Below are 12,343 nucleotides of genomic sequence, written 5' to 3' on the forward strand. Positions count from 1 at the left end.
CTGAATGCAGATGTGAACTGGGCCTTACACTGCATATATCACCTGTACATATGGACGCTGCTTCACAGTTCTGCCCCTAACAAATATGGCTACCAAAAATACGAAATATACTATATGTGAAATATGGGATGATTCCACTGTAAACTACACATATAACCTGTTCACTCCACATCTATGAAGCCCAGGGAATTTTCTACATGTCTGTTCCTTGTCTTAATATTTATAGCAATGAATTCCGTTTCTTCATTCTTTTTAGTATGTCACCTATAAAACTGCTGCAAGTAGCAATAAAAAATATTTTGCTTTTTAGAGCATAACAGAAGCGCTGTATAACTGCAATATGTATATAATGCCATAAGGATGCATTCAGACAACTAGCTTAGGTGCAGGTAAACCCCACATGCAGCTTTTTTCAAAATTTTAGAGGTGAAACACATTTATTTTAACATGTAAAATGAATGAATGTTTTAACGTCACAACACCCCCTATTGTGATAAGCTGTATTGTGGCAGGGGCACAGGCTGGCATATGTCACTGCAGTAACCCATATTTTCCACACATGGACGCTGCTTCACACTTCCGCCCCTAACAAATATGGCTGCCGTCTCTTCCATACCATGACGAACAAATCCTGCGCCCGGTCTCTTTAATTTACCTCATGACGTCAATCGTCTATACCCACGTGGTACACTCCATCAGGAGCCGTGCGCTGATCGAATAGATAGGCAATCTCCTTCAGGGCTGCACACCGAGCGTCCAAGATACCGCTGTAAACACAAAGCTGCGGCCGAAACCCCGGCAGGCTCACAGGCGCTGCAGTCACGTGATCCACCCCTCGCTCCTGCGCACGTTCCCGTTATATGCCGGGTGAGCGGCGCTGGGGCTTCAGATTAACTCCTGCATGGCCACACACAGCAGCCACATATACAACACTGTAGGCTGCTGCTAGTTAACTGCATGGTAGCAAATGCTGGTGGATAATAATAGTGAAATGTCACTTGTTACTGAGCAGTGACCCTCCAAATTCATTATCAGTCCTCCTGATAGTATTGTACAGGCATTACTGCATGTTCTGCTCTTGACAGCAGTGTATTATATGTGTATGCTACATGTTCTATCACTATGGCCATGTGCTAATGTGTTCTGTGTCTCATTGTACCTGTAGCAAGTTATTGTGCGCCAACATGTCTGGTGTAAAGAGAACTATGGAAGATAAGGACCCTGACTATGAAGAGATATCAGTGGTGCGGCAGAATAAGCGGCACAAGGCTATCGAGACCTCCGGTACGTGCCACATCCTATTGTTACCAGAGACTACATGAACTTATGGGGTTATGATGGGAATAATAACTTTGGCCTGTACGTTTTCTGCATCATGTCAGTAAACTTACTAAAAAGCACTCCGGTCTTACATCTTCAGAGTGCTTCAAGGGGCCAGAAGTCTTCTCTCTGCTGCCTAGAGTGGGGGTAGGCAACCTTTGGTACTCCAGCTGTTGTAACACTACAACTCCCAGCTAGCATACAGTTCTGCTGGTCTTGGAACTCTCATGGAAGTGAATGGAGCATGTTGGGAGTTGTAGTTTCACAGCATCTGGAGTGTTGACACCTGTCCTAGGGTGATTCTCTGAGTAATATGATTGATCCCACTAGGAGAAGGAGTAGAGCAGGGTCAATAGTGTGACCCAGAGCGTCATGTGAGGAGGCAGAGAGAGAGGACGAGCAATACTCTGAGACTGTAGGAAGGGGGCAGTGAATACACAGCCCAAAGCTATTATTTCCATCAAAACCACTTCATTTATTTTGCAGATGTGAGCATATCCTAAATGCTTTGTGTTAGGTTTCCTTTACATCTGCATTGTGATTTCCACATTTCAGATTGTGTGTTGGATCTGTTATATGACTGATCAGACAACGTCTAATAGCGTCCATTTGGATCTTTGCTTTCTTCCCATATGATGTATGCTATGCACTTCTTGTCCTGAAAAGTGAGAGAACCATTAAATGGATGCCACACACAAATGCAATCACAGTCTTACATGATAATCGGACACAATATTCTAAGTGAAAGGGCATTCAAGTCAATAGCTGTGTGATTATAATTTTCCTCTGTGTGATTTTCCTCTGTGTGAATGCACCCTGTCTAAAAGATACTTTAAACCCTTGTAACTAGAAAGCAGGAGAGTTTGGGACCTCTAAGCTTGTGGATACAAAACAGCAGGAAATAATTGCTGTACAACACTTGCGTAATGTGCCATACAGCAGCCAAACATACAATACCACATACTGTCTATGTGAAAAGTAAGAGTCATTGCATGGATGTAAAACCTCCAGAGGGATATTTTTTATAGTAGACTATATAGACTAATGTATTGCTTCTGTATTATATAATATAGCTCGTGATGCTGCTGTCTCAAAGATTGAGTCCATTGTTAAAGAACAGTTTGCTCTTGAGTTGAAGAACAAGGAACATGAGATTGAAATAATAGATCAGGTAAGTCATACAAACCTTTGTCTTTATACAGTATAATATCCCTAAAATTTCTAAAGATTTTACCGTTTCTTAAGGCTATTTCTTTTGTAGAATTGATCTATATGCCATTTTAATATTTTTTAGAATAGACACTCAAACTGATTCACATTATTTTGTCCATAACCAAAAGTTTGCACTGACAGAGTGTGAGGTGCTGTCCTGGCTTATGATAGCAACACATTTACAACCTAGCCCACTTGGTTGGCTTTGGTTCATGATTTCTAACCCAAATTGTTATTGCTGAGGAAAGCCAAACCTTAATGGCTGTAATGCATATGCTGATCTCGAGCAGGCGATCCCATTCTATGATATCCATATGCCATAATTCATTGGCTTCTTTATGAATGTCTTCGGTTAAGGATGTGGTGACGTCTTTATTCTTTCCTGGATCAAATTTTAATCAGTTTAATTCTCTCAAACAGCGCTTGACTGATGCGAGGCGAATGATGGATAAACTTCGTGCGTACATTGTGGCCAACTACTATGCCTCTGCCGGGGTCAGCAAAGTGCAAGAGGTAAAAATGTCTTTATATACCCCATGACTCCTATTATTCTGTATATGTATATATACAGCTTGGGTATTGTTTCTACACTGTAGCTGATAGTAGTTACTTTTACACACCCTTCAACTACAATTACAACATTTCATATAGTATTTACTTTATACTCCTTAGCTTTATATTTTTTTTGTTTGATTCATGATAGCAGTTCCTTGTGAGGGATTCCATTGACACTTAGGTTATGGCAATGTTCACATATGCATTAGCGCTATTTTGTTTTTAACTGTAGCCACAACACTGACAGGTCCTATAGATTGTAATGGGATATGTCTGATTTTGCCGAAGTATCTGTCATTTTAACAAAAAAAGAATTTGCACTGCAAGTGGCCCTATTTGTCTCATAAAAATGTTACAATTTGTGAACGAGGCTTCTAACTTAGACCAGGTTCACATCTGTGTATGGATTTCCGTTGGGGGAGTTTGCTTGGGGACCCCCCGGATGGAAACCTATACGCATAAAAAAGCAGTTACCTAAGGAAACCTGCGGACCCCATAGACTATAGTGGGGTCCATGTGGTTTCCGCTCAGTTTTTGCATGAAACATGCAGAGAGAAAAGCGCTGCTTGCAGGAAACAGAGCTAGATTTGCAGGTTGTATGTCTGGCGATGTGGTAGATAGACAAGTATGTTTTGTAAGCAGCTATGTACACGAATAAAGAAAACATACAGCAATATTGTTTTTCTTTAGTCATTGTATTATGTTTGTTCATTTGGGTTTTTCAATATATTCTTCCTTGTTAGTGCTGCTTTTTGTCTATGCATGTGGAAAGCAAAATTACTCTCTAATAATCTGCCACTTCTTTAACCAGAGTACATCTTCGTGTGATCCTACAATTTTGAACCATCCATCTATAAAGAAATTCTTGGAATCGCCCTCTCGGGCTTCTTCTCCTGCAAACCACCGCGCAGACACCCCCTCTGCCAATAATTCAGAGACTGACTCTGTCTACACTCATACCGAGCTGGATAAAGACAGCCAAGTCCTCACCAAAGCAATGCATAAAGGGGCTTCAGCAGATGGAAAACTGGGAAAGGTAAATGTTACGATGTACTAAAATTCTTCAAGTAATGTAATTAGGTCTGTGTGCAAGAAGTCAGGGTGCCATTCTTAATGGGTACACATTAAGAAAGTTTGCATCTTATGAAGAGGGTATTGTTTGCGTATATAAAACATGTAAAATTGTGGAGAAGAACAACTACTGGTAAGCTGAATGATGAGTCTCTAGGGATACCAGTCAGTATTATCCATTGCCATTCTTGTGTAGGAATATGTAGTGGCTCTCTAGCCCATGAAGAGCGAGATTAGTTAACTACTTCCTCTCCATCATCAGATTAGACGTCACTTTACTAACACCTTTGTCAAATGATTTTATCCCACTAGATTGCAGTAGGGTATAACTTCTAGAAAGAAGCTTTGCTGTCAATAAGACTTCTTATATAGTCCCAACAGTACTTAAAGCAGTCCCTGTTCTTGTAAGTACAGCAGGTTAGGGTTAAACCATAAAGGTATGCAATACATAGCTGTACACATTAATATGCATATGTTTTCAATGAGGAGAGGTTTGTATAAAACCGTGTGTATGTGTAGATTCAAGAGACCCCATCTCTATAGCGAAGAAAAGAAACATCACAAGTATATTAAAAAAAAAAAAAAAATTATAAGACTTAGCTCCATGTAGCACTTTAACTGCATTACTAGTATTTAAGGCGTCTGTTGCATTTTTTTTTAAATTATTAATAGTAGGACCATAAACATAACAAGTTAGTACTCCTCTTTCCCCGGGCCTCTGTTTCCAGAGAGGCAGCTTCTTTCATCGATATACAGGTCCCTCATCTGACATCATCACTGACATCCTGTTTGTGTGAAGGAACCGCTGCAGCCAATCGCAGGCCTTGGAGTTGACCTCTTCACAGGTGACCTCTAAGACCTGCGGTTGACTATAGCAGTCGCCTAGCACAAACAGGGGACCTTTATACAGACAAACTAAGCTGTCATCATGGGAGATGTTGACCTGGGGAGAGATCAGCACTGGTTGTTATGTATGTATAGGGCCCACTAGCAGCCGTACAAAATAATAATTAAAAAAAAAAAAAAAAAATGAAATGGATAGTCTCTTTAACATCCAGCCACCAGGGAGCATATACCAACTGCCAGGCTACAAAAAGTAAAGATTTGAGTGCACCAATTTTAAAAGGTTGAGTATATATAAGTCTTATGTTGTTTCTGAATTCCATGGTAGTGTACTTACATTGCAGTATAGTGAAGAATGTCTTCTTTCTCTAGGATTCTGCCACAACAGAAAATTTGACCAAATCCTTGGGATTTGTAGGACCTGAAGACACATCTCGACGTTTTGTGAAGAAAACCATAGTGGTGGGAAATGTCTCAAAGTATGTTCATGTATACCTACTGTTCATTTTACAGGTCCCATATTTCTAAGGGCTACTTAACCCGTTTGCTGCTAGAACAGTTTTCACACATTTGACAAACTCAAACACATGATGCCTTATATACGTGAAAAGAATCATACTATGCCCCTATACCCATATATTTCTTAAAGTAGACACATGGCACAATCTTAAAATACCACCTAACACTTTGCCTTTATAGCACCTTCATGTAAATATGCATCAGTATACAGTGTTTTGTATAGAAATTCACATTTGTGGCTGGAACTCTGGCCAAAACAAAACTATGGATGAACATAACCTGCTAAAAACAAAAGTGCAATGTGTTCAGAGTTGATCTGTGTCAGTTATGTCTGTATTTGCATCCACACATCATTACATATTCATCAAAACTAAATAGACAAGAATATCTTCATTCCACATGCCGGCAAACATTTGAGGTTTAGAGTTGACAAGTCAGGGGTATAGCTTCATAGAAGTTATACATTGAAATTCAAAACAGTGTGAGAGTGTTGTATACTGAATATGTTATCTTAATTCCTCTGTTATTTTAAGGTACATTCCTCCAGACAAGCGAGAAGAAAACGATCAATCTACCCACAAGTGGATGATTTACGTGAGAGGGTCTAGAAAGGAACCGAGCATTGATCATTTTGTGAAAAAGGTCTGGTTCTTTCTGCACCCGAGCTACAAGCCTAATGACCTGGTGGAGGTTAGGTGAGTATTAGGATACTTATTTACTGATATCTGCACTGTTCAGGACACTGATAAAAAATTAAGACAGTTACTGCGAACCTCATTAGTCATGACTTAGTTTGATTGTATACAAATTTCAGATTCTTTGAGTCAATGGTAAAGGAATTTTACAGGTGACCTATCCAACCCCCTTGGCTCCCTCCCCCTCCAGGCAGCAGCCTGTACATGTCCCTCTTCACCTGTTTACACTGGCACAGCACCATGCATAGGTTTCTGTGTGCCTGTGCCTGGTCCCATCCAGGTTATTGGGCTGAGAGGTGTCTGGCAGTGTTTTATATCCCTCTCCCCTTGAAATAAATGTGCATGCTCATCTCCTGCATACATGTTTATGATGGCATCAGTAAAAATAGCTGTTCAGCTGACAGCGCTCTTGTGTGTATGGTTGGTTTACTATCATCCAGTATTGGAAACAATAATACAGTTTATTGCCGACTCCATGGATTCACTAATTTTTTTTTTTTTTTTTTAAATGTAGATTGTGAGCCCCACATAGAGTGCACAATGTATATTTTTCCCTATCAGTATGTCTTTTTTTGGAATATGGGATGGAAATCCATGCAAACACGGGGAGAACATACAAACTCCTTGCAGATGTTTTTTTGCCCATGGCGGGATTTGAACACCAGGACTCCAGCGCTGCAAGGCTGCAGTGCTAACCACTGAGCCACCGTGTGGCCCCTTGGATTCGCTTATTATGCATTATTTTTTCCATCATGCTTAATGGACTTAAATCCACGATTCTGTGTTCCAAAACCTAGTAGACTGTTATATTTGAGGAGTTCTCAATTCCATACAGATCACCTGGGCTGTGGCGTAAGATATTGAAGAGGTACTTGTGGATTGGATGTTGATTTTTCCACATAACTTTGATTTATTTAATATATACTACATAAGCAAAGCATCCAGGCTGCTTAGTTGGGATTTTCTTATACATTTGTGCTGATTTATAATTGTTCTTTAACCTTTTTGTCTTTAGCGAGCCTCCTTTCCACTTAACTCGCAGAGGTTGGGGTGAATTTCCTGTAAGAGTCCAGATACATTTTAAAGACAGCCAAAATAAGAGGATTGATATCATTCACAACCTCAAGGTATTTGGGTTTGTAATCACTACTGCTTAAGCTCTGTTCACACTGTGGTTAGGACATGTATATGTTGTGCAAGTGGCCTGATTACACAGATATTGCAACTTCATATCTATATAGTATTTCCATGGAAATCTCCATTAGAGAATTGCTAATTTTTTTCATATTGAGCTGTGGAAACAAGGTGACTACCCATATCTAATCCATGAATTTAGCTGAAATGGTCACTGTCTTTTCAACTAACTAGTCACAGTCAATAGTGCAAATCACTACCTAAATGTATGTTTGTATGCTAAGATATTGCTTCAAAGTGCAGGTCAGTAAGTGCCTCCCTTTCCTTTAGCTTACTGTTCACTGCCTTTGGTCTATTCCTAGCAGCAGAGACGTTGAGACAGATTATGGTAATTGGGATGGGGACTTTACTTTCATAGTCCTCAATCTCTCTAGTGTGAACCTTCCCTCATTACAATGCACAGTATTGGCTCTAATATTGACCCTTCCCTTTTGTCCCATCCAAAGCCAGCTATGGTATGCAGACTATATCAGCCACAACTATCCTGTGTGTCCTAGTCCTACTCCTAACTTTGCTGCATTTTCTCACAGTGCACACACGTGTGATACTATAAACCTTAGAGATAGTAGTGAGCAGAGAGAGACCAGCACATCTATGTCCAGGCTGTGTGTGTATAACACACAGGATAGTTGTGACTGCAGATAGCGCCAGAATATAAGATGTGGAACAAGATTTGTATTTGTAAAAATAAAAAAAATTACTATAAATGCAGTAACATATAAGCAAAAAATGTGTGTTTTTTTCAGATTTGAATGAATAGATTATATTAAATCATTAAAATCTTATTTACTGTACATACTGAAATTATAACATTTAACATGTTTTTATTTTTTTTAAGCTGGACAGAACTTACACTGGTTTACAGACACTGGGCGCTGAAACGGTATGGTTTGCCACTTGATTCTTTACTTTATGCTTAGTAAATAAGTGAGTTGAATGTAACATGAATGACGTAAATGTAATTTCCTTTGGAATTAGTTGTGTGATCAGAATCCAAGTCACAAGAGGTAACTGTTCCTTCTTTACTGTTTTTCTTCAGGTTGTTGAGGTTGAACTTCTTAGGCACTCCTTTGGAGAAGATTACCTCTATTCACAATCTTCCAATGAATCTAGTCAGTCTGAAGGATCTGTGCCTGGACCTGCCGCCATTAAATCATCATCGCCACACAAAGGGAGTCATGAGGTAACAGACAAAGGTAAGTCTAAAGGGGATGTCCACCCCAAAAGATAATTTTACAGTTTGTGTAAGTAGGCAACTTCCTGATGTGTAGGAGCCCACAGATCTTGAGAATTTGAGGTATTTTGTACCACAGTTTTGAATGTAAGAAACTTTGTAATATACCTTGTCACAGCAAAATGCCTCTTTCTCCACTTTTTATGATCATTTCCTTCTCCTCTAACCTAGCATTAACTCTGACATCTTTGTTTAATCAGTCTTGCTAGAATCAGACTGATTGAAGCTTAGGACGGGTTCACACCTGCGCCCGGTCTCCGCTTTAGCCAATCCGGCAGGTTTCTGCCTTCTTCCCTGAGAAACTGGACAGGGGATGGAAACCCAGTGGCAGTTTTCAAACCCATTCACTTAAGTGGGTTTACAAAATGACTGCCCATGTGTGTCTTCCTCCTGTTTGCGGTGAAACCGTTTTTTTTAACCGGACACAAAGTCCTGCATGTCTGACTTTGTGTCCGGTTAAAAAAAAAACCGGTTTCGCCGCAGAGAGGCACAAGATGCTCACGGGTGGTCACTTTGCAAACCCATTTAAGTGAGTGGGTTGGAAAACTGACCGTTTCTCGGGGCAGGAGACAGAAACCTGCCAAATTGGTGATAGCGGAGACCGGGCATGGGTATGAACCTGCCCTAAGAGGTATTAGTTTGCATTGAAGTTTAGGGAGAAATGAGGCAGGAGGAGCAAGAGAGGAGAGGTGCAGCCAGAGGCTTCTGGAGCTAAACTGTAAGCTTCTTTCTTACCTAACTCATTTTATTTACATCTGTACTGGTCAGTACTATTCTACCCTATTCTATAATGTCCTATTTGAGACTGTTGATACTTGTGATTGACAGTGAGTGAGTTATGGAGCAGATTCTCTTGACCTTTGGGTAATTTTATACTCATGTTCTTTTTCAAATAATAAGGATATGGCACAGCGGACCCAACCGTTTACACACAACCCTCCTCACTTGAGCGTACACCAACTAAAATGACCCAGAGATTTACTATTGGAGCACACGGCAGCACTGCTTTCCAGCCTATCACTGCAAGCTGTAAGATTGTCCCCCAGGGTCAAGCAACAAGCTTGGCTGAATCACCTAGCAAATCTTTCCAGCCAATTACAATGAGCTGCAAAATTGTGTCCGGTAAGGCTTCTTTTGCTGCTAAAATGGATTATTTTGTATTATTTCTCTATGTCCGGGGTCAGCAACCTTTAGCACTCCAACTGTTGTGAAACTACAACTCTTAACATGCACACTTACTTAGTGGTTCTCAAAACTCCCATAGAAGTGAATGGAGCATGCTGGGAGTTGGGTAGTATCAACAGCTTGCATGTTGAAGATTACTGACCAATGGTCTGAATTTTATAAATTGTCACCAGAAGAGTATGGTTTCTTTCTAAATGTTCAGGCAGTCCTACAAGCAAGCACTCCGGTGTATCTCAAGCTGGGACACGTTCGCCTTTACCCAAGATACATGGCAGCAGTTTCATTACTCAAAATATAAAGGTAAAAATTAATGGGTGCTAAGATGGATATATTAGTTGGATGATGTGTAAGTCTGGGTTATTTTTTTTTTCTTCTGTTGTTTAATCCTTGTGGCTGAGGCCCCATATTGCGGCAATGCAGCTTTTTTTTTTGTTGCAGATTTTGCTGCGTTTTTTGAGCCAAACCCAGGAATGGGTTGAGCAGAAGGGAGATGTATAAGAGCTTCGCATACAGTACAGACCAAAAGTTTGGACACACCTTCTCATTCAAAGAGTTTTCTGTATTTTCATGATTATGAAAATTGTAGCTTCACACTGAAGGCATCAAAACTATGAAGTAACACATGTGGAATTATATACTTTACAAAAAAGTGTGAACCAACTGAAAATCTGTCTTATATTCTAGGTTCTTCAAAGTAGCCACCTTTTGCTTTGATTACACCAGTTTTATAATCTACCCTTATGATAAGTCATCAGTATCGGGTGTTATTTTGATGGAGGTTTACAGGCATGCCTACCACATCACTTGTTTGGAGAGGCTGTGCTGTTCATGCAAGTGCTGTGGCTACATTGTCTAGCAGTTTTGTGTGGTATTGCATCTCCGTGCCATTCATTTCAGTGACAATGAGCTGCAGCATGGCCAGCGGACGTGACATCATAGCTTTTGAAGTAGAACAGCACCAGCCCAAGTTTGGAGCTTTAAACAGCTGTTTGGAGGAAGGGATGCTGAAAGTCACACCCCGCTACTGAAATATTTGTGTCCTGTCCTAAATATAGGCCACCAGTAACACATAGAAAATCAATTTAAGTTATATTCTATTGCTTTTTATCTATTCTGTGTAATTCTGTATCCTGTAATTCCTATGGCACATTTTGGCAATCCCTTTTTCTCTTAGCAGGAGGAGTCTCTATTTGCAGCAATGCCTCCACTCTGTCCTATCGGAAGTCATTCAAAAGCCCAGAGTCCAAAACCAGTGGCGGGAGGACTTGGCGCTTTCACAAAGGTAACATCTGTCCATCTTAATCTTCCAACTGTTTAGGGAAATTACTTACAATAGGTTTTGTTACAGGTTATGTTATCTGTCAGATGAAGGCTTGTATACCAGCAATATTCAACATACTCTGACACTTTGTTTTAGGTCATCATTAAGCAAGAGCCTATTGAAAGCTCTCAACAACAGCAAGAAACTCCTTCAACGTCTCAGCCATCTCTACCGCAGATTGTTACTGTGAAGGGCAACCAAATGATTGCTGTTTCACCCCAAAAGACTATAAACACTACAGAGGGGTCTAAGGTAGGGTCTTCTGCATTCGTATGCTCTATGATTTATAATATTAACAATTTATATGCTCCTATTTGCGAATAGCTTTCCCATCAAGTTTTTTTTCTACAGTATATTTCTGTATGGTTAGGATTCTGTCTTTGCCAGGATTTGGTGGTCATCTGGTGATACTGGCATTGGGGATTCCTGCTAGACTAGTTAGGATCCTGACTATGTCTTTGAAGAAAAAAAAAAATCCCCAATATCAATAATATGAAAGAACTTTAGGATTTCCTGTGGCTGTAATTGTCACATCGGTTATTCCACATATGACATGTCAGTTCATGTTGTTGTATTTTATGTAAAATCCACAGGACAACTTAATTTTCGGTATAAGATATTAAAATATTATGTAGTAATATAGTTTTGCAACAAGACGATGGAAAGTTCATCTGCCGCTCTCTGGAGTATTGGTATTATTGGTACAACGCTTGCTTATATATTACTCTGCATTCGCTCCTGAGCATTTTCCTGTCTCCCTTTCCCAGGTTGTTAGCATCCCTGTGGGCTCGGCAGTCCAGGCCTCAATTAAACCTTCTGTGACTATCAGTGGTGGCCAGATACTTGTTGCCAAATCCAGCTCTTCAGCTGCCAAAGCTGTAGGGGCAAAGCAGATTGTTGCTCAAGGAGTAGCAAAAGCTGTTGTAAGCAGCGCTAGTGCCAATGTATTATCTCAAGCCACACAAAACGTATCAAAAACACAAGTCACATCTGCTGTAACTACGAAAACTGGATCTCAAGGCTCAGGTACAGACCTATTAATAGGATTTCTCTGTTGGTTTAGATGTATAAATTGTCATATTCATATACTGCCCTACAAATGAAAAGTATTGAATGTAAATGACCCAATTGGTTTCCTTAGAAAAGGTACGAAACCTGTGATAGTTTTTTGAAGGTGTTTAGAAATTTATTTAT

General features: G+C 40.0%; 1 protein-coding gene across 2 annotated transcripts in view; it reads left to right on the plus strand.

Moving 5' to 3' along the window:
• Window positions 1-713: 713 nt before the first annotated feature.
• Window positions 714-12,343, plus strand: part of YEATS2 (YEATS domain containing 2) — a 29,511-nt gene continuing 17,881 nt past the window's right edge. For both annotated transcript variants that reach the window (XM_075268917.1, XM_075268918.1), the window contains exons 1-15: window positions 714-867; window positions 1,166-1,284; window positions 2,394-2,491; window positions 2,953-3,045; window positions 3,899-4,123; window positions 5,374-5,480; window positions 6,054-6,215; window positions 7,231-7,342; window positions 8,248-8,292; window positions 8,449-8,605; window positions 9,544-9,765; window positions 10,031-10,128; window positions 11,003-11,110; window positions 11,246-11,401; window positions 11,917-12,175. In XM_075268917.1, coding sequence (XP_075125018.1) covers window positions 1,185-1,284; window positions 2,394-2,491; window positions 2,953-3,045; window positions 3,899-4,123; window positions 5,374-5,480; window positions 6,054-6,215; window positions 7,231-7,342; window positions 8,248-8,292; window positions 8,449-8,605; window positions 9,544-9,765; window positions 10,031-10,128; window positions 11,003-11,110; window positions 11,246-11,401; window positions 11,917-12,175 — 1,942 coding nt within the window. In that variant the 5' untranslated portion in view covers window positions 714-867; window positions 1,166-1,184. The remainder of the gene's footprint in view (window positions 868-1,165; window positions 1,285-2,393; window positions 2,492-2,952; window positions 3,046-3,898; window positions 4,124-5,373; window positions 5,481-6,053; window positions 6,216-7,230; window positions 7,343-8,247; window positions 8,293-8,448; window positions 8,606-9,543; window positions 9,766-10,030; window positions 10,129-11,002; window positions 11,111-11,245; window positions 11,402-11,916; window positions 12,176-12,343) is intronic.

This window comes from Leptodactylus fuscus, chromosome 3 (genome assembly GCF_031893055.1).
Source record: "Leptodactylus fuscus isolate aLepFus1 chromosome 3, aLepFus1.hap2, whole genome shotgun sequence".
NCBI classification, from domain to species: domain Eukaryota; kingdom Metazoa; phylum Chordata; class Amphibia; order Anura; family Leptodactylidae; genus Leptodactylus; species Leptodactylus fuscus.